The sequence below is a fragment of the Myotis yumanensis genome, unplaced genomic scaffold (genome assembly GCF_028538775.1).
Source record: "Myotis yumanensis isolate MYYU_CA2020_CCGP unplaced genomic scaffold, mMyoYum1.0.hap1 SCAF_1, whole genome shotgun sequence".
Taxonomy (NCBI): Eukaryota; Metazoa; Chordata; class Mammalia; order Chiroptera; family Vespertilionidae; genus Myotis; species Myotis yumanensis.
In genome coordinates, this window is record NW_027223752.1 from 50,160,311 (window position 1) to 50,182,479 (window position 22,169).

A 22,169-nucleotide genomic window follows, 5' to 3' on the forward strand; every position below is an offset into this window, starting at 1 on the left:
GTAGTAACCACCCAATAAAATATTAGCTATTATAATTTTTAAAGTTGCTGACAATAAATTCAGAAATCATCAACAAAAAGTTAGAGAAGAAAAAAAATCAACTCATGATCCCACACGCACAGTGTACTTGGGGATATCTGACATGGCATATATGATGTGACAACTTCAACTTTACTTTCTTCATTGGGTAATATCAGAATGAAAAGCTAGTATGGAGATTTATGTAAGGTTTATACTGAACCTGAATCTTTACTGCTGGCTCCTTGAAGTCGCACAAAAGCTTCTATTTGTGCTCTGTGTTTGTTGACGTTCAGAATTCCCTGAAATCATAATAAAAATCAATGTGGAAATTTTTTTCCTGCCTGTTTTACCTCCAAAAGATAAAAATGTAAATTTAAAAAACCTATATAAATATATCCCCATAATACTCTTATAAGGTCTGTGATCCCTTTGTTTAGGACTAATATTCATCACCTCAGGTTTCTTTCTCCAGAAAATACATCATCATTTTGAACTATTCTTAGCTATACCAAGTGTTGAAAGTGCCAGGATCTATCTTACCTAAGCGATGAGTGGTCTTTAAAAACCTTCTTTCTCAAAGTACTCTCCCAAGAATGTTGTGAAATTTACTCCCAAGTTGGAAGAATTAGTCCTTCTAGGTATAGTAATTGAAAATACCCACACTTAAGGGAAGGAATTCAGTGTTGTATTCTCAACTTTCTGCCTGCATAGAAGTAATCTGAGTAGTTTGTAATCCAAGACAGAACAATTCTGTATCTTGATTGTGGAGGTAGATACACAAATCTAACCATGTAATAAAACTGCATAGAAACACACACACACACAACACACACACACACACACACACGAGTACATGCAAAACTTAAAATCTGAATAATTTTATCTGCTTTATTCTCAAGATCCTGACAGCATACGGGTTCTAGGTTCTGGGGGGTCATAAAGGGCCCTTGAAAGGGGTGAAAAAATGACAAAGGAGTGAAGAAACCAAATTTCACAAATTTTACAATTTTGCCAAACCTCCAGACCTTGATTCAAAAATACATTCTCTTTCCCAGTGATAGAAGGCATTTACAAGGTTACTCGTGTGATACTCAATATATAGTCCAATTAAGAACATGATAGAGCAGTTCCAACCAGACAGCCATGTCTACAGGAAGAATGACTCCCAAAGCACCTTAAACATCGCTGGCCTGGGCTTGCTCATACCCACCCATCTTGTTTACAGCCTTTGACATTAGACACCCCTGACAGGAGACAAGAAGAGAACATACTGGCCGGTCCTGATGCGCACTCTTCATTACCACCTCACCTGGATATAGCGTCCGGACTTAATGCCAGCTTCTAACACTTCCAGGGGAAGATGTTCAGGGTACTCCTTCCTGTGGCTCTCCTGACTCTCATTCTCTCTTTCCCGCCGAGACTGAAGGATAGAGTCACAAAGCTCGTGGGCGGCTTTTAAATCAGGCCAAAAATTGTCCAGGTAATTCTGCATTCAATGGAGGCACAAGAGAAACATGGCCAGAAGAGAATAACTCTTCATTATAGTAGTATTATAAAACAATCCCAAACAGGAACGGTCAGCATGCAGTTTTGAAGATGTGTCAAATGAGCAGTACCTTCCTAAACCACATGCTACCAGTTCACTTCCTGCCATCTCATTAACCCCTGAAGCCTTGCCAATGAACCCCAGGGAGGCTGTTCCTCCATGGAACCCTTCCACCTCCCTGATTACTCTGAACTTTCAAATCTCCTTCTCTCTCTCTCCACAGACAGGCATATACACACAAACAGTCTGCCTGGCATGTCATTGCTGCAGATAATGGCCTATAATGAAAGGACAGAAAACCTCCTATCTTTTTTTTTTTAATACCCTGAAATGTTTGAAATTTATAAGAAACTTAAGTACATAAAAATGGCAAGAAGTACAGTGTATAAGAAAATGTCTTCCTTCCCTCAATCCACTGGCAATGTCAAATGAGCAGAGAGTGGGGAAAGTCAAGTGAGCAAAGTACTGGCATTCTTTGGTGTTAGGCTTTCCCCCACTTCATAAGCTCCCAGAAGACTGAGCCTTCTTCTCAGACTGTCCACAGATGTAGTAACACTCCTCATGTAAATGATACTCGAAGTTGCTATTAGTGTGATGACCTGGTATGAACATAACTTTAAAGCAAGTGGCCAGAGTCCCTGCCAATATTACCGAATTCCATTGAACATCTTGGAGTAGTTCTTTCAGAAAGGCCCTGGACAAAACCCCAAGGCGGTCACGCACAAGAGGACGGTGTGGTGGGTGAGGCTGGCTGTGTTACTTCTACTCTGTGTGTCCAGGGAACACTCCCTCAAATGGACGACTCTCACTAAACAAAATCAAATTTAGATAGGATTTTTAATTCAACTTTAAAAAAAATATTTATTGATTTCAGAGAAGAAGGGAGAGGGAGAGAAAGATAGAAACATCAATGCTGAGAGAGAATCATTGATTGGCTGCCTCTTGCAGGCCCCACACTGGGGATCGATCCAGCAATCTGGGCATGTGTCCTGGCTGGGAATCAAATCTCTTGGATTATAGGGTAATGCTCAACCACTGAGTAACACTGGCTGGGCATTAATTCAACTTTAAGTCTAAGGTAGGATCTAGCATTTTCTTTCTGTACTTAAAAAGAAAATAAATGATCCTTGTTAACTCTAGCTTTTCTCCCACTAATTTCAGGGTCCTGTTCAAACTACTTCCTTTTTTACCCTAGTCCTCCAGAAGTTCTGTCTGTGCTAACATTGGTACCCCAATTCTGTGGTCACTTATCATTTATCAGCTCCAAGAATTAGTCTCTGCTCAAAAAAAGCAACGGTTGCACACCATGAGTATAGCCTCAGACACCAAAGGTTTGGTAAAAGCTGGGTTTGATTCTTCCTAAGGAGAATAGGAAATGTTTACTTAGGATTAGTGGCAGTTGCTCTTGTGGTACAGCTGGGTAAGGTGGAAAACATAATTCAGAAAATTGTGTGAGGGGGGGTCAGGAAAGACACCAGAAGTTACAGGAGCCTTGGTAAAAGTTGTCTGCTTAAGTGTGTGTGTTTAAATTTATGCATTTTTATTTAAAAAATAACTTCAGTAAACAGCACTGTAAAGTGAACTGTTAAAATTAAAAGGCATTTAAAACAAGAATGTGAGTAGTATGAAACAAAATGGGCAACTCAGTGAGTAGTGAATATACAGTGGTCTGTTTTAGTGCTAATTGAAAATAAGGCTTGCTTAAGTATAGCTGTTGCATAAGCCACAGTACAACTTAACATGTTCATTGACAAAGCAAATAAATGTTTTATAGCTAAAACATCAAGGAAAAAGTACTGATGAAAAAGTCTGCCTGGTCAATCTGGCTCAGTGGTTGAGTGTCAACCTATGAATCAGGAGGACATGGTTGACTTCTGGTCAGGGCACGTGCCCAGGTGTCCGAGTGCCTGGGTTGCGGGCTCGATCCCCAGTAAGGGGCATTCAGAAGGCAGCCCATTGGTGATTCTCTCTCATCATTGATGCTTCTGTCTTTCTCTCCCTCTCCCTTCCTCTCTGAAATCAATTAAAATATATCTACACTAATAAAAGAGAAATATGTAAATTGGTGATCACTCTGCTACACCCACCAGCCAATCAGATGAGGGTTAATTTGCATACACAGGCACGGAGCGAAGACTGAAGACGACTGAAGACTGAAGACTGAAGAGGCTTGGCTTCTCCGCTGCGGCCAGACCAAAGGCCTGGGTCCCGGGTGCCGGAGGAAAACCGGTGCCGGCAGCCAGGGGAAGGAAGGAAGGCCTATTGCGTGAATCTTCGTGCAATGGGCCGCTAGTTTAAAAATAAAAGTCTTACTCCTAAATTGCAAAAAAAAAAACCCCACACATAAATCTAAACTAAATTGCAACTAACTACATTAAATGATTAGAAGTGATTTTTAAAAAAGCACCAGGCTTTAAAAAAAATAAAATGAATAAAATAAAATAAATTCATCCAAAGGTCTCCAATTCAGCAAATACTATATAAATTAAGGACTTTATGTAAATCAATAAATTTATTTTGCAGAAAAATTCCCAGTACTTTTATCCAAGGTTTGAATTTATAAAGAGAAGGCATAAAAGTTACCAAGATTAACTTTTACTATGATAAACCACCTATTCCAGAGGGTTTATTGCCTTTGCTCTTCCCAATCTAACTTCAAGTCCCCATAGAAAATTCTGGGCTTCCTTCGCACATGATCTTCACAGTATCTCCTTCCTCCTGTTATCATTCACTTCTATGAAGCCCTCGGTCACAGAGGAGTTTGCTTAGGAGATGCTATACAAAATAAAACTGTACTATACCACTGAACTACAAAGAAAAGTAATTTTCACAAAAAGTGGAAAAATGTAATTTTAGTCAACTGTCCTCTGCAGGAACAAGACATGATGTATTGCAACAGAAAAAATAAGTGACACTGCCATTAATATCCAGTGCCCTGGAATTCACTGGCACGCCAGAACACTTTTTATAGTGGGGCCAAGAGAATTCTATTGGAAAATCTTTAGCAATACACACACCTTGAAACACTTATAGAATCTACAATTTGAAATCCAACTAGACTTTCTGTAAACTGACAGGGGTAATGGAGGGCCTCATTCTAGTCTCTCAGTCAAAAAAAGATATCAACCATTGGAACTTGATTGACCAACTGGGCAGACAGAAGAGACATGTAATCGACAGAGAGATTAATACTCATCCTACTGTCCCAAAAGGTACCTACGAAAGAGGAGAAATGTGTTGCTAAGACGGCCCAAGAACCTGTCACCGAGAATGCTGCTCCTTCCTGGGATCTGTACACCAAACTGACCCAACAGCCCTCACATAAACAATATCATGTCTCACCCCTTCCTTTAGTCTCTCAACCCCATGCATATTCATAAGTGGGGAAGAGTGAAGAAACCAGACTGGCCTTTAAAACTGTGTTTTATGTGTATTCAGAGGAATTATTTGGGAGGCAGTAACGCATGATAGTTAAGAGCTTTGGAATAAGGACTGCCTGGGTTCTAATCCCAGTTCTACCACTTTCTACTCATGTGACCTTGGCCAAGTTGCTTAGCCTTTCTGTGCTTTAGTTTTCTTCCTCACCAATAAAATGGGGATGATAACACATACTTCACTGGGTTGTTGCCAGAATTAAATGAAATAATACATTTAGAACAGTGTGTGGCATAGATATGTCGGCTATTGCTAGTTGGTGGAACTATGTAAAATCGCCATTGTGTAGGTCAAAAGAACAGAAGAGTGGCAATTTTATAAGATTCAACCTGTCATCATCATCATCATCATCACTAATATTGTTATTGCTGAAACTACATGAGTTTCTGTCAACAGGGGCTTGTTGGACTGAGGTCTCAGATGCTGTAGGCCTTACAGTCACAGGTAGTTTGCCCAGATTTGCAAAAGTCAAGATTAATTAGCTGGGGAGTAATGAAGATACGGAACTTCTTCAAGTCTTCCTTCATTCGTTATTTTTCCTTTCCTATATTGCCAAAGGGATCTAGAGTGCTCTGGGAACTACTTAGGAAATGAACACACACACACACACACACACACACACACACACACACACACACACACACCCCAGCTGGAAATACCTTGAAAGAAATCACAAACACTCCTTCTGTTTCACTTCCATACTGTGGAACTGCCTCTTCATCTTCTGTCACCATAATGATGGGCATCCTGTCCTGGCAGTGGTGATAGTACCAAACGGCTGCATTGTATATGCTCCTAGAAAAGCAAAGGGCAGGTGAGCCCTCAAACACAAGCTCTTATTCAGAATTTTATATCTTACTTTCGATCTGCTATCCTTTGGTTTATACAGCGAACTATCCACTCAACAATACTTCCTGAACACCATTATAAATACACCCCGGGGTTGGGTACTCTGGGGGACACAAAGATGAATCAAAAAGTGCTTGACATCTCTTCTCCCCTACGACATCCAGCCACCACTCCAATCTCTTTCATTTCTTCATATGGCCTAAAAACTATGAGGTTCTGCCATCTATTAACACTTTTTAATTAGAGGGTTGAGTGACACAGCACCACATGGATGACAAGCTATGTGAGGCTTACACGATAAAGAAACAAGCCCCGGCTGGGTGGCTCAGTTGCTTGGAGCGTCCTCCCATACACCAAAAGGTTGCGGGTTTGATTCCGGATCAGGACACATACCTCGGTTGCAGGTTCGATTCGGGTCAGGGCGCATATGGGCGGCAACGGATGGATGTTTCTCTCTCCCCCGTCCCTTCTCTCTAAAAATAAATGAAAAAGCATATCCTAAAAAGCTAAAGGGGGCACAAACTCAAAGCCCTAGCCTCCGACCTTCGAGGTAACTTCTTAGGCACATGCTACTCAGTTTCTCAGAGGATCCCAGCAGGACTGAGCCTCGGTCTCCCACAGCATTAACACATCCTTTCCTGCGTTCCCTCCTTCTCTGTCTCACTCTCCCCACTTCCTCAGTCCCGCTTATGGGAATTGCCTCAGAAGTAAACAACTCACACCAAGTCCTTGCTTCAGGCTCTGCTTTTAGGTGGACCTAAACTATGACACGGCTCTTCCTAAAACAGATCTACTGGAATTAACCTGCCAGTTTCAGCTTAATTAAGACTAGCTGGGATAATAGAGCTATGCCAGAAAAACTGAGATCTTAGCTTAAGAGTAGGACTCCCCATTTTCCCACACACAAGCATTAAAGTGATGATGTTTGGATCACTGGAATGACCCTGCTAGCTATTAGGGTCTGGGGCAAACTTACTCTGGGTATAACCTTCCTAATTGTAACTTCTAAAATAGATCAATTAGGTATTCAATTGACATATCTAAAATATTGACATGGTAAGCAGTTCAACATTAATCATGGTTCCAGGATAATTGTTGATTTTAGCATACCACTTAGATTAATGCCCAAATAACCAATGATAAATAAATTACAGAAGATCATATGAACACACACAGCAATTCAGTGCCATACCTGGTCTGCCACTTTTCCATGGATTCTCCTCTTTCCCGAGGGAGATAGCAGTATTGCTGGAATTCATTAGCAAAGAGGACGCAATCATGACGCGCATCCTTCAGGAGGTTTCGCAATTTATTATACTGTCTGTGACACAGAGGAGAAAAATAAATCTAACATAGCAGGTACTCATCTACTGCCAGCTCTTGCTAAGGATCAAAAAAGATGAGGCAGTTTAGAGAAAAAGATGGATCATTTAAAACCTGAGAACCATTTATTTAATATTGGCCTTAGTGTGCACAGTATCATTGGGCTGCTCTTTCTCAATTTTTGTCTGCTAGAATGTGCCTGGGCAGGGCCTCATTAATTAGTTTGTGGATCAATTCAGCCCTTCTAGACCTCTTCCTCCTTCTGGGACTTCTGGCCATTTATTATGTAATTATACGACGCTGCCCCACAGAGCCCCCACTTTAAAGGCTCACGGAGGACACAGAGGCCAGCAGACTTTCACACTTTACTTTTGTACCTCACTTTGTTCTCTAAATGGCATTAGGCATTAGTACCTTTTACTTTTTGCTGGCAGCTCTAGAAAACTAAGTATGAGGATTTATCTGTAAATTTTATTTATGCAGCCACATCATTTACATGAGTGGGGCCAGCTTCACCTGTCAGAGAACTAACAGAGAGTTTTAAGGTTTCCCATCAGGAGATCCTTCCAATGTTAGTCCAAGTCACAAATCAAATATGAGGTCTTATATGGGTCAATTTCTGAGAAAGTGCTTTTCAATAGTCTGGGTAACGTGGACTACAGAATATTTAGTTATTTCTCAGGAAGACAATGTTTATTTAAAAAGAGATTGATATTAAACCAGATATTAAATTAACATAAAAATTATCCAAGGTCGCTGACTTATTATTTAGTATAATAAAATTTGTGTCCTTCCATTCCCACCACCAGGTTGCCACCATGGGTTTTTAAGAAATTAGTCTTTTCATGAAAGCACTCCAAATAAATGCTAACCACCATTATCTGCGTGGCCTCAACATTTCATTAGAAAACAAGAAACACTGATTTTCTTTTCTTAGTAATTCTAAAACTGAGCCAACATAAAAAACATTATTTGAATCATCAAATAATACAACTTATAATTCCCTAATAAACAAAGGGATTGATTTTCACTTCTGTGGATGGCAGCTTTCCTTAACAGATCCCACTGTGCAGAAAAAGCTGCCCCACCCCAAAATGCCTAGAACCCACTAAATCGGTAATTTTCCCACGTTCACAGATACACTGAAAATCATTTTTAAAACCTCTTAGATTATGCACAGAAGAGTCTACACCGCCTGTCAACAGTGATCATCCCTGTAGACCGGTGAGGCCGATACTTTTACTTTCTACTTTACACATTTCTGACATGCATGAATTTTTTCAAATCAGCATTTATTTGTTAAGCAATAAGAAATATTTTAGAAGAGGCTTCATAAACATCTACAATTTATTATTTCAGAGGAAACACCAAAAACATACTGCCCATTTTTTCTGATCATATCCTCCATAGTTTGTGTTCCCTTTATCTGCTGTCACATTTTATACACTCCCAATAAAGCACCTGAACTTAGTGTAATTATTTGTTTACAAATCATCCCCCTTATTCAACATCCTTCATCCAGCAAATTTTTGCTGCACTCTTCCATGTGCCAGGTCTTTTGCTCCACTGCATGCCCTCAGGGGCCGCCACCCAGACATCTCACTGCTGTCCTTTGTCTGAAGCAGTCCTGCTCATGGTAAACACAACAGAACCACCCCTTCCTCAAAAAAAAAAAAAAAAAATAAATGAAATGAAATAAAATAAAAATAAAAACGAGAAATACCAAAAGACCCAGCAATCCCACTTCTGGGTCGAGACCCCAAAGAATTGAAAGCAGAGTCTCAAAAGATATTAGTACACCCCTGTTCAGAGCAGCATTACTCACAATAGCCAAAAACTGGAAGCAACCTAAGTGTCCTTTGACAGGTAAATGGAAAAACCAGAAGGTGTACCATGGGATATCATTCAACCTTAAAAAGGAAGTTCTGGTACATGCTATAACATGGATGAAACTTGAAGACATGATGCTGAGTGAAATAAGCCTGGCACAAAAGTGCTGTTCGAGTCCGCTTATATGAATTTCCTTGAGTAGTCAACTTACAGACAGGAAGTAGAATGGTGGTTGCCAGGGGATGGGGAAGGGAAGAGTGGGAAGTTAGTGATTAATGGGGGTAGAGTTTCAGTCTGGGAAGATGAAATAAGTTCTGGAGATTGGTTGATAACAGGAATGCACTCAATGTCACTGAACTGTATACTTTTAAATGGCAAATGTTATGTTATATATATTTTACCACAATTTTTAAAAATAGCTATACTAATTGGTAAAACAAAATAAAACAAAAAACAGAACCGCCCATTTTAGTGGGACAAGTGCCACGAAAGGCAAAGTTCAGGGTGTGACAAGAACATGAGAGGGATGGGGAAGGCATCTGGGAGGAGGCAACACTTGAGTCCTGAAGGATGAATGGAAGTTAGCCAGACAAAGGGCCCAAGGGAGGGGGGTGGGTACAGATGCTCAAGATAGCAGACAGTCTGGTTCATCTTTGCATCTTTAGTGCTTAATCCAAAATAGGTGCTCAATAAACGTTTTTCAAACGAATCAATGAACTCACAACTCTTTGTGACAACAGTGATCCCATACAGGATATTCCTCAGAAGAAACTGACATTCTCAGAACCCAGTTACTCTTTTGCTAGGCTTCCTACACAACACAGCATTTGTTATGCCACTGCATTTTTGACCCAGGTATTCTCAAATCCTGTCTTTCCCAAATACTGATGTTCTTGTTCTACAAGCCAGATCCAGGGGGTTTAGCACCAAATGAGAAGAAAGATGATTCTTCCTAATGTTTAGAAAATTACATAACTTAAAAAAGAATTTTCTCAATTTTAAGTTTCATCCCCTTATATTTTCCTTAGATTTTTAGTGTGCTTCCATTTGTCAACCACCTATCAGCTGGATAAAACAAACCAATGGCACCAGACTATTAACGGGAAAGCAGGAGAGAAACAGGGAATCACTCTGAGTGTGGCATCTGGATGTTCTTGTAGGCATGGGGGCTTATGGTTATAATTTAATAGTGCACACATACAATACAGTCATTTTTTTTGCTAGTCAGGGTTGGCGGTGCATATTATACTAGTAGAATTGAGAAATCTGCATGGAACCAGCAAAGAACATCCATAGTGCCTTGAACAAGTTTGGCTTGAATGATCGGAGAATAATAGTTTTAGACAGTGAAGTACAATTACATTATCTTAAGTTTTAAAAATTCCAGTCTTACAGAAAACCCCTAGTTTCCCTGGACTGGCTTCAGTGTTTTCCAAATCTCTATTATCAAAAACATTTCAAACAATTTCTTAGTGAGGCTGAACTTACCTTCTTTAAATTGATTTTTTTTTTTTTTTTACTATTTTTATTCAAGGTGATCTTACAGATGCAACATCCCTTCATCCCATGCCCCTGCTGACTATACTCTCTGGGGATTAGAAGTGGGTGTCCCACAATCAGTGGGGAAGTGAGTTGTGCATTCAGCATTGTGTTTCTTCAACCAGTTTCCCCAGAACCTTGGTAGGGTCTAGTAGACTTACTTTCAAAGGTCCTTGAGTTTTCTACAAGAATTTTAAGTTTATGTTTCCATTTATGTGGGGAGCCGATATAGGGTTAAGCCTCGGACTGACCTGTTGGCAAAGTCACAAACAGGTCTTCCGAGTCTTAAACAACCCAATCTGAGAGGTGGCTGCTGATTTATTTACACGCGCTGTCATTTAAAAAATAAAAATGGGGGAATTTGCTGGAAGCCGGTCCACCCTTGCTGCTTGACACAGTCGCTGCAGGGAAGAAATATCTGCACAGCTTATGTTTTAAGGGACCTGGCGTATATGGCATATGTTTTGCTCCCCCTCTTAGTGCTATGTGTTTTAAACAGGACCACCTCTCCGAGAAAGGTTGTTTCCCCAGGTTAGGATTTTCCCCTGGAATTAGGGATTAACAGGACTAAGGAAGAGAATAAATCAGTGAAACCCCCTAGTGTTATAGAAATACCATGTACTACTTATGAAGAACTTGGACTAAGACTGTTGGCAATAAATTTGGGACTGGTTGGGCCCACATCCCCAGGGGTCTGCCCACCAGGGAAATCACCAAAGCCTATACCCCTGGAGATCCACCGACACAGGGCAGTCCCAGGGAAGGCAAGCAGCGAGGCGGGAAGGACATAACCTTTACTGGGTAGGATAATCTCCTTCAGTCACTTCCTTGTTGTAGCCTATCAGTAGAGCAGTGACCTTGGAATAGCCCTTGTAATGGAACACAGAGATTAACCTAGACAAGATTAAAATCAACAGAACTAGATAGAGACAGGATTTTTGGCAAAGGTCAGATAAGAAACAAGGAACTGTAGAACGTTACCCAAAACATACCATGATGTGATTATAGAGGCACGCTTATAGGATCAAATGGTATAAATACAGATGTTAACAGGACAAAAAAAAGTAAGAACCTCGCTATGCTGATCAACTGAATGCTGTCTCCATGTCATTCCTTCATCGCCGACTCCGTCCACACCTTTGGGAACACCTGGACCTGCTGGGGCTGGACCCCAACACATTTATATTAGGTGATACTCTTAAAACATTTCTAATAGAGTATCTTTTGGACCAGCTGGATGACTGCCTTCTAACTGCAGTACCCTTTCGGTCAGTGCCTGCCCTCCTGGCAGCCTCAGACACTTCAAACTCAAGACCTTTATCTGCCCCTCCGGCTTAGACCTCGTTGGGTGCATCCTCCCTCCATCCACTTACATAAGCCAGAAAGCTTAGTGTTATCCTTGACACCACCTTCTTCCTCACCTCACTTATCTAAATTCATACTAAGTTCTACAGATTTTTTAAAAAAGTAACAGCTTTATTGAGATATAATTCACATACCATAAAATTCACCCTTTAAAATGTACATTTCAATGGTTTTTAGTATAGTCACTGACTTATGTAATCATGCCCACGATCTAATTCCAGAACATTTCATCACCTTCAAAAGAAAAATACCCATTAAGCAGTCATTCTCCATTTCCCCTGACCCCCAGCCCCTGGCAACCTAACTAATCTACTTTCTGTTTCTGGGATTTACCTATTCTGACATTTTATATAAGTAGAATCATACACTATATAATTTTTCTGTGTGGTTAGTTTCTTTCACTTAGAATAATATTTTCATGGTTCATCTAGTTGTGGCATGTATCAGTTCTTCATCCCTGTTTATGGCTGACTAATATTTCTTTGCACGAATAAACCACATTTTATGAAACCATTCAGCAACTGATAGACATTTGGGTTTTTCCATTTTTTTGGCTAATATAAATAGAGCTGCTATGAACATTCATGTACAAGTTTTTGCGTGGACATGTTTTCAATTCTCTTGGTCACATACTTAGGAAGTTCTATAGATTTTACCTACTAAATAGCTATTTGAAATGTCTATTTCTCTCCATCTCTAAGCTATCAACATCTCTTGTCTGAACTAAAGCAACAGCCTCCTGTCTTCTGCCTGCCTTTTCTCCACTGGCCCAGGCATCTTTTCAAAACAGCAGTCTAATTATGTCATTTCACCCTGCTTAATACCCTTCACTGACATCCCTGAGGCCTAGAGGTCTACCATTCAATCCAGGGCCTTCTTTATGTTCCTTGAGCAGCATTCCCTTCCCTATGACCTTACACAGCAGTTTCCTCACCTGGGAAGCTTTTCTCTGGTTTATACCCACTCATCCCTCAGAGCTCAGTAGAGGCACCGCCCTCAGGAAAGCCTTTCCCGTCTCCCTGATGACTTCCGGCTCTCCTGGAGCCCTGTACCTGGCCTTCAGTGCACCTGTCACAGCTGCAGTTCTCCATCTGTTTACCTGATACTGCCTGCTCCCCTCAAGACCATATCCACTTTTGTTCACTACTGTGTCCTCAGTGCTGGCAGTTTCTGGAACCTATAGTCTTTCAATAAAGATTTGTTGAATAAAAAAACAAACACCTGTGAATGAATGTGGTCAACAAGACAGCCTTACAGAGTTATCAAGAAACCCCTCATTAAATAATCATTTGAGGATTGTTAGATGGCACAATGTGTGATTATCCTGAACAATCAAAACCTTAACTTTTCATACTGTTCTATATAATATACTAACGAGACCAGGCCATTTTTCTGCATCAATATTATTTAAATAAAAAACCCCCAAAGTCATATTAAATACAGGAGTAGATTAGAGCTATGTCTCTCTCCAACTCTGGTAATTTCACTTCAGTAAATTAATGTCATCTGTCACATTAAATTAATGTTCATTTGCAGTTTTCTGATTTTACAGTTTTGTTTATTGAATTTGAAGGTTTGATTTTTTTGTTTTGTTTTGTTAATCCTCGCCCTAGCATATTTTTCCATTGATTTTTAGGGAGAGTGGAAGAGAGAGGGAAAGACAGAGAGAAACACATCAATTGGTTGCCTCCTGCACAAGCCGACCAGGGAGGGCCTGGGCCAGGGAGGCGCCTGCAACCAAGGTATGTGCTCTAGACCAGAATCAAACCCAGGACCCTTTGGTCCACAGGCAGATGCTCTATCCACTGAGCCAAACTGGCTAGGGCTCTATTTGGTCTTAGTGTTGTATTAAGTACTTAAGCATGAGGACTTACACCTAGATTTATGTTTAAAGATATTTAAATAGTAATACAACAAAATAATTTAAATTAACACTGTGTGTCCATGAGAAATGTTTTCTTTTAGAAACAAAGTCAGTGATATTACTCATGTTGAGTAACACTGATGTATTGAATGGGGATAGATCCTGTTGGCCTCTTAGATCCTCTTTGACTATAATAGTCCATGATCCCTATCTTATGATATATATCGAGGAACTAGGCAAGAACTATTGAGACTCTAAAGCTATACAGAAGAAATCAGAAAGGGGGGTCAAAAGGAGAAAGCAAGGCATCCTTAAACTAGACACTAGACCAGAGCAGGACTTTTATTTTATTTTTTGTTAATCCTCACCAGAGGATATTTTCCATTGATTTTTTTTAAATAGAGTAGAAGGGAGGGGGAGAGACAGAGAGAGAACACATTGACTGGTTGCCTCCCGCATGCACCCCCTGGGCTCGGGATCAAGCCTGCAACTGAGGTACCTGCTCTTGACTGGAATCCACCCAGGACTCTTCAGTCTGCAGGCTGACACTCTAGCTGTTAGGTTTGATGGAGCAATTGAGTTGATACCCTTCCCCCAGGAACTGGCTTTTCAGGTCATTTCACCATGGACATTCTCTTTGCTGAGACCACTTTACACTTGCAGTGACCACATGCCATTCTCTCCCCTCCGGGTATGCATAAAGAAGTCTCTGCCCAGAAAAATCCCGCCAAAAGTCCTTTAAAAGCTGCTGACTCCCCTCACTGGGTGCTGGAGCCATCCAGGCTCAGCCACCTGGTGTGGGGATGATCAAATAAATTTGTAATACCTCACCACTCTGTGCATTCCTCCTTCATAATCCCTCACCACTCTGGCCTCAAGCATTTCTCCTTCGGAGACCTAACACTAGCCACTGAACCAAACCGGCTCTAGTCAGAGCAGGTATTTTTAACTGACAAAGCTTTCCTAAGCAATACTGTTCCTAAAAGCATATAAAAAATTATTTACTAGCATCTCAAAAATTTCCAAGGAAGAACTGAAAAATAAAACAAAATGTTTCCCAACATTAAATGAAGCAAACACCACAGAGCTTCTGCTAGGCCACATTTGGTTAAATATAAAAAGTCAAATGACTTACACTTTTGTACAATATACTAATGAACCATTTTGAGGCCATTTTGAACACTTATGAATGCCAGATTAATAAAGCAAACTCCTGGATGTTATCTATTCAACAGCTATCATCAATTCTAAAGTTAGCTTTCAACATATGACACTTTCTAGCTTAGGTCATTTAGCTATGTCAATCTGCATACACCAGCTGGTTGCTTAACAGATAAACAAAGCAGCAAGTCCCAAACTTGCTGATTCCTTTCCTGCCTCTTTTTTCTCAACATCAATCATGTTCATTATCCCTCCTTTAAGACCAGTCTCTAACCCAGTGATGGCGAACCTTTTGAGCTCGGCGTGTCAGCATTTTGAAAAACCCTAACTTAACTCTGGTGCCGTGTCACATATAGAAATTTTTTGATATTTGTAACCATAGTAAAACAAAGACTTATATTTTTGATATTTATGTTATATATTTAAATGCCATTTAACAAAGAAAAATCAACCAAAAAAATGAGTTCGCGTGTCACCTCTGGCACGCGTGTCATAGGTTCGCCATCACTGCTCTAACCCCTTCAGAGGACTTTGTAGCTTAATCCCCACACCCCATATATACTTCTGCACTTTGTATAGTCCACATTAAATTATCCCACCTGTGTCTAAGGTGTGTCATAATTACCTTCTTGCTTCTTACATCCGACCCCAACAAGACAATAGGTCTGTTGAGAAAGGAACTAAGACTGTGTACTACTCCAGGCCTGAAACTAGAGGCCCCAAAAGTGCTTACCAAATGGGAAAACCAGGGTGTTATCTTTTGGCCTACTTCATAACTCATCTTTTGTTTTCACATTTAGTATATTCATAGACATGGTAAAGCGATGGAAAACCAATAGTTTTTCATCAAGTTAACTACTTTTGAAATGTTCAGGAGAAAAGACATTTAAATCCCAATTCTTTGTTTTTTAATGTCCCAGCAATTGGTTTTAAAAACAATCCTTAATATTAAAAATATTTTAGAAAACAGAAGCTGAAAAGGCTCTGCAGTGTGTTAGCAATCTGAATGATAACAACAAATTGATTTTAGTAGCAGAAATTGAAATACGACACCTAGAGCAGCATTTAAATCTGAATGTGTATAAACATCTATATCTTTCTGTCTGAACAAAATCAACTTCAAGCTCATTTAAAAATATTCTGTCTGAAAAACCTGCACACAATCTAGTTAATGCATATTTTTTGGAACTGAGCATATAATAAGGACAACTTATCATTTTCATATACAAATAAACACAGTTCATCTTTTACGACCAAGATCTGAAGAAACTACAACATTTAAAAAAGAATAAATGCATAGTTTCTGCTTTTTAAATGACTTGGGCTGTTAAGAGTCTGGATATATAGTTTGTAATACTGTATGCTGTTTCCATACAGCATGAGGCTTCAAGTTCAAATCATAAATCTTTTCCCAATGTTAACTGAAACAAAACCAATTTTTGAGCATTTGTTTAAAAGGTACAAGGCAAGCATTTTAGACTGATTTCAATAAAAAAAATCCTTTGTTTAGCAAATACAATTACCATGGTTGGTAGTTATACTAGTAATCTAAAAATAAAACAAGTTATTTCTGATTTCATTAAATAAATCACTACAAATACGATTTGTATCTACCATAACGGAGTCTAAAATTTAAAAATAAAGTACTTTTCCCCAAGGGAATAAAAAGTAAGCATCTGAAACAATAGATCTATAAATAAGAAGATTAAATAATATGCGTTATCAACAAGAAATAAGCAATAACCACTATAAAAATGTAAACCAAAAGCCAAGAATCTTAAATATCCAATACTGGGGACACTGCAGCTTATTGATCTACAGTCAGATCTTTTGGACAGATGTTGAAGCAGAAATATAAAATAATGTTATTGCATTCCTACCAGCAAAGAGAATACTAAATTAGTTCAAAAAATATTTTCTGACAAAATAATAAATGCATCCCCTCCCCCTGCAACAAAGGATCTTTTCTAAAAAAAGGTGTGTGTGTGTGTGGGGGTGCATCAACGCCATAAATAAATAATGCAAAACAGATACCTCCGGCCTCTTTGATGCTGCACAGCTTGACAAGCTGTTTGCATGAAAATAATTCCCTTTAATTCAGGAAACTCAAGGATCTCGAGGTAATCTTGAACAACTTTCCAATCGGGGATCATGTAATGAGTCACATCACCAGACAAGAGTTTCCCCTCTGAAACATAATTCAAAAGGTAAGAGATTAGACAACACTTGCAAACCTGGTTTATTACTATTTCAATGTCATGGTGCCCTCCTGTGCAAAATAACTTCCAACCTTAACTACGCTGTGAAGTTTTTAAAGGACAAGACAAATGTGCTTTGGTAGAGGCCCAACATTCAGGTAAATTCAGCACCTTCATTTTTCTGAAGCGGTGATAAATAAAAGTTCAGTGTGGTTTACAGTGTTGCCAGTGGAGGAGGGGATAACTGATTTTTTTTTTTTTTTTTTAAAAAAAGGGCACATCTTCAACACAACCTGAATATTTGTGTTAACTCGGGAGAACCTCACATTTAAACGAGGCACTCTAAACATGTACACGTTAGCCACTTGTTTCTGTCCAGCAATTCCACGTCGGTGCTGTCTCCAGTTTGTGAACATGCGCAGACGTCTCCAAGGTCCAGAAAAGATGCTCCGGGCAAGCGAGGGCGGTGGCAGGGTGCCCGCCCAGGCCGTGTCAGGGAGCTGGGGAGCCAAGCGGTAACCGAAAGGTTCCCCTCAACCATCAATTCCTAATCAAGCTAAGGATTCCAAATAGTCGTTGAAAAGGCCCAGGACGCTCATCTCGCCCAGAGGGAAGAGGACCAGCAAGTAACCTTCTGCGTCCGATGGGCCAGTGCGGGAAGGTCTAGTGCACTGCGGTCCCCAGTCCAACTCCCCCCTGACCTTCCCGCTCACCGGGGTGCACATCGCTCACTAACCCCAGGGGAAGAGGGCGCTCTCTCCCCCGGATAAACGCCCGAGGCATCGGGGCCGGGGCCAGAGAACGTGCAGGGAGCAAAGAGCGGCAGCAGGGCCCGCGCCCAGGCCACCGGTTCGCGTCCCGCCCATCCCTGAGGGGCCCACAGCTCAGGGCTTCCCGGTTCTCCGCCTGCGCCCCTGGGGGCAGGCAGGCCCGGCTCCCGCGCTCAGGTCTCCCGGGGGCCCCGTCCCCAGGCTTCGGGGCCGGGAGGCAGCTGCCCTGGGCCCTCCATTTCCCGGGCGCAGCAGCCGGGAGTCCTACGCGGAGCGCCCCCCAAGCAGCGCGCCCCGCGTCTCCGCGGCTCGGGGCCGCCGCTCCCAGATCCCGACGCGCAGTCCGGACGCAGGGGAGGCCGGGGCGGCGGGAGACCGGGAGGCCGGGGCGGCGGGGGGCTTGGGCTCGGCGCGTCCCGGGCCTCGCGCTCCGCCTCCGGCCGCGTCCTTCCGCCGCCCGGGACGCACGACTCCCGCCTCGCCACCCCCGCGCCCTCCGGGCCTCGGCTCCCCGCGCTCCTGCCCGGCCGCCCTCGGTCCCGTCCGGCCCGGGCCCCTCTCTCCCGGCCTCTCTCTCCGCGTTCGCCCCGCCGCCCTCCTCCGCCGGGCTGACCGTTGCGGCAGGCGGCGGGCTGCGGGCACAGCGGGCTGTTGCAGGGCACGCTGGGCCGCAGGTAGTGCTCCCGCACGATGCGCAGCGTCCGGCCCTGGAAGGTCCTCAGGAGCAGCACCTTCTCCCGCTTCTGCAGCATGGCGGCGGCGCGGCCGCGGCTCCGGGCCCAGCTCCGGGCCCCGGGGCCGCCCCGAGCAGAGCGGCGGGCGCGGCGGGGTCGGAGGCGAGGCCGCGGCTTCGGGCCCGCCCCCTGGGCCGGCGGCCTGGCCCGCGCGGGGCTCCTGCGGGCCCTGCCTCCCCGGCCCGGGGTGGAGGGTTGGGGGGTGCTCCTGTCCGGCCGGGGACGCCAGCCCCCAACCCCGCTCCCCGCCTCCGTTTCTCCCTCCCCTCAATGGCCTGGGAGCAGGAAGGTGGCGGAGGGGCAAGCCAAAGGCGTAAGGGAAGATAAGCTATGGAAGCTACCCTAAGGTCTTGTGAAGAAACACTTGCTACAACTACAGAGGATGATTATACTTTGTGTCCACCCCCCGGTCCAGATGGGAACGAGCAGCCATATTAATAAGGGTAATCATTACTGTGTTCTTGCTGTCCCTGAAAGAGCTGAAAGAATCAGCAAATAAACCAGGAACCCTGCCAGCCCGCCCCCCCCCCTTCAAAAAATTGTATTTATTTTTAATTCCATGTATTTTTAATCCATATGAAAATGGAAACAATGCGGAGGAAATGAAAACCAAGCCCGTCCCTCGAGGTGTAGACGTGTCTCTTTAACCCCCGTGTCGTAGCATTTGCAGCCTCTGGCAAAGGCAGTTTCCTTTAAACTTGGTGGAGTTTCTCCTGAGATCACACGGCCTTAGTTGGATAGAAGCCACCGTTCGTTCAAGCTCTCAACAAAGACGTTTGAGCTGCACCAGAAGCATGACATACAATTGTCACGTTTAATTTCCGCAAGTCAGGGGAGTCCGGCATTATCATCCCCATTTTACAGGCGATGAAGCAGGATTAGGGAGGTTAAGTGGCCGAAGTTACCCAGTTATTAAGCGGAGGAATCAACATTCAAGCCAAAGCAGGCTCTTCACTAATTACTGTGCTGTTCACAGATGAATAAAATGCAGCTCTTGTATCTAAGGAGTTTATAGTCTGCTTGTTGAGCTCTAGTTCAGGCAGTTCTACCAGCTGGCTGGGAACATCGGCGTTTCTTGTTATGCTGAAGGAAGCAGAACTAGGGTGTCCTGTTGGATCGCTTACTTTTATTCTAGGGGGACATAGTAAAAAAGAGTCATAGTCCCTCACTCATTGTGTTTTTATGCCAAGGTATCTGCAATATGGGATAATGTGAGGGAGATCTGAGGTGGAATTTCACAAGTTAGGAAAACATTATAGGGCTGGTCCATAGGCCAGAACACTAGGAGGCCCCATAAAGCAACCCGCAGTACAGGAGACCCTCCTGAATTCAGGAGGCCAGTTCTAGAGATCCCAGATCCCAGAGGATGCTTCCTACTGCTGCCCACAGTTCCCTCCAAAGCTCTCCCATGTTCATTTTTCTCTTACTTCTGATTCTATGTTCTTAACATCTCCCCTTGGCATTTTGTAGCTTTAAGCTTTCTCTAAATTGTAACTAATGATCTTTTGAGAAAGAGTGTATCTGGCAGCTGTACTGAAAACTGATTTTATCAGTATTTAAAATAATCCATAGCTCATCAAGCTTTTTTTTTTTTGCTTGCACTGAGGCAATGATGTATAACTTATGTTCTTTTAAAAAATATATATATTTTTTTAAATTTATTTTTTAGAGAGAGGAAGGTTGAGAGGAACACCAATTGGCTGCCTTCCCGCTCACCCCCTAATGTGTGTGTGTGTGTGTGTGTGTGTGTGAAATCCAACCTGCAACCTGTGTATGTGCCCTGAGCAGGAATCAAACCTGCCACCTTTTGGTGTATGGGACAATGCTCCAACCAACTGAGCCACACCAGCCAGGGCTAACTTATATTCTTAAAAGCATGGCCCCTGAGTTCTTGGAAGTGATGACCTAAAATGGACAAGCATCTGATTCACAGACCATCTGATTCCTCTTGCCTGAAAAAAAAGAGGTTTCTATGTCAGAATAAACTAGGCTATGCTGCAGTAAGATACAACTTCAAAATCCCAGTGACTTAAAAAAACCAAGACATTGCATGGGTGACTGGAAGCTCCACTCTGTTGTCCTTCACAGGAAGCTAGACTGATGGAGGCCGCCCTCTCTGGAATACTGTTTGCTATTCTTTGCCAGAGGGAAAAGAGCCCTTTGGAGAGCCTTCCCCCAGCAATTAAAAGCTCAGACAGGAAGTGATACACGTTCCTTCTGCCTGTTGGCTGGAACTAGTCACATGACCACCCGCCCAAAAGCAGAGCACAGAAACCCTTTGGTGAGCAGCAGTAGTGGCTGAGTGTCCCCAACTCACACCCTTCTGTCAGTCTGTTCTGCCGTCACCTTAACCGTTGTGCCTGTGACCACTCCAGCTCAGCCCCACTATCCAGTGTCTGCTTAAGTATTCTACTGCTCACCTCTTTTTACATCCTCACCCCTCTCCTCAATAGCAAATGGCCCAAGCATAAGTCACCATATCACCTTTAATCCTTATCACAGTCCTTCAAGGTGAATATGTGTTTTGTGTGTGTGTGACAGAGACTGGCTCTCAGGTTCAGCAAATCCATGCCCTCTTCTTCTCTGGGCACACAGATGAACCACATTTCCCATCTTCCTTTGCACATAGATAGGTGTGGCCACAGAATGCTATGGCACCATTTCCAGGACTGGCCCATAAACACCTCTCATGAACGCTCCTCTTTCCTGTTCTACCAGCTAGATGCTGGAAGCTCAGGGGATCTTGGAAGCCAGCATTGAAGACAGCAAACCCACTCCTGCCCCCATCAACATGGACTGTGCAGAGCAGAGCCCTGCTTCTCCCACCCAAGAGCATCCACAGAAGATTAATGTAAGGAGAAATAAACTTTTGTTATAGCAGCTAGCATTACCCTAGCTAATACACACCTGTTTACAAAGGAGAGTAAAGGCTTGAGAATTGACTATTTGTTTAAAAAAAAACCACACCCTTAGTAGATAGTCTCGATGAAGTTGCTCAAGGGTGACAATAGTTCTAAGTTGTGCAATCCTCTAGGACAGTGGTTCTCAACCTTCCTAATGCCGCGACCCTGTAATATAGTCCCTTATGTTGTGGTGACCCCCAACCATAAAATTATTTTCGTTGCTGCTTCATAACTCTAATTTTGCTACTGTTGTGAATCGTAATGTAAATATCTGATATGCAGGATGTATTTTCATTGTTACAAATGGAACATAATTAAAGCATAGTGATTAATCACAAAAACCATATGTAATTATATATGTGTTTTCCGATGGTCTTAGGCGACCCCTGTGAAAGGGTCGTTCGACCCCCAAAGGGGTCTCGACCCACAGGTTGAGAACTGCTGCTCTAGGAGGTGGGAGAGCAGCTGTGGTCTTCCGTGCTCCGGTTTGGTCGGGGCTCTGGTGCCATGGCAGTGACACACGGGAAGGATGCTTGGTGGCTTGCCTCTCTTTTCAGTTTTTTCTTTCCCTGTCAATCTAAGTGCAGAGAGACAGCCTGGTGCCCAGATAGCAGAATGCTGTGACAGCTTT

The 22,169-nt window shown here is 42.6% G+C and overlaps 1 protein-coding gene across 3 annotated transcripts in view; it reads right to left on the bottom strand.

The window, feature by feature from the left end:
* The window catches only part of DIS3L (DIS3 like exosome 3'-5' exoribonuclease), a 35,411-nt gene extending 16,711 nt beyond the window's left edge, over positions 1–18,700 (bottom strand). Inside the window, exons 1-6 of one of the 3 annotated variants that reach the window (XM_070420450.1) lie at positions 18,515–18,700; positions 16,968–17,121; positions 7,044–7,172; positions 5,662–5,797; positions 1,331–1,507; positions 242–320 (exon numbers count right to left, since the gene is read on the bottom strand). In XM_070420450.1, the coding sequence (XP_070276551.1) occupies positions 242–320; positions 1,331–1,507; positions 5,662–5,797; positions 7,044–7,172; positions 16,968–17,121; positions 18,515–18,653 (814 nt within the window). In that variant the 5' untranslated portion in view covers positions 18,654–18,700. Of the gene's footprint in view, positions 1–241; positions 321–1,330; positions 1,508–5,661; positions 5,798–7,043; positions 7,173–16,967; positions 17,122–17,457; positions 17,880–18,514 lie in introns of those variants that run through there. The other 2 variants (XM_070420460.1, XM_070420468.1) reach the window with 2 other exon arrangements.
* Positions 18,701–22,169: the final 3,469 nt, after the last annotated feature.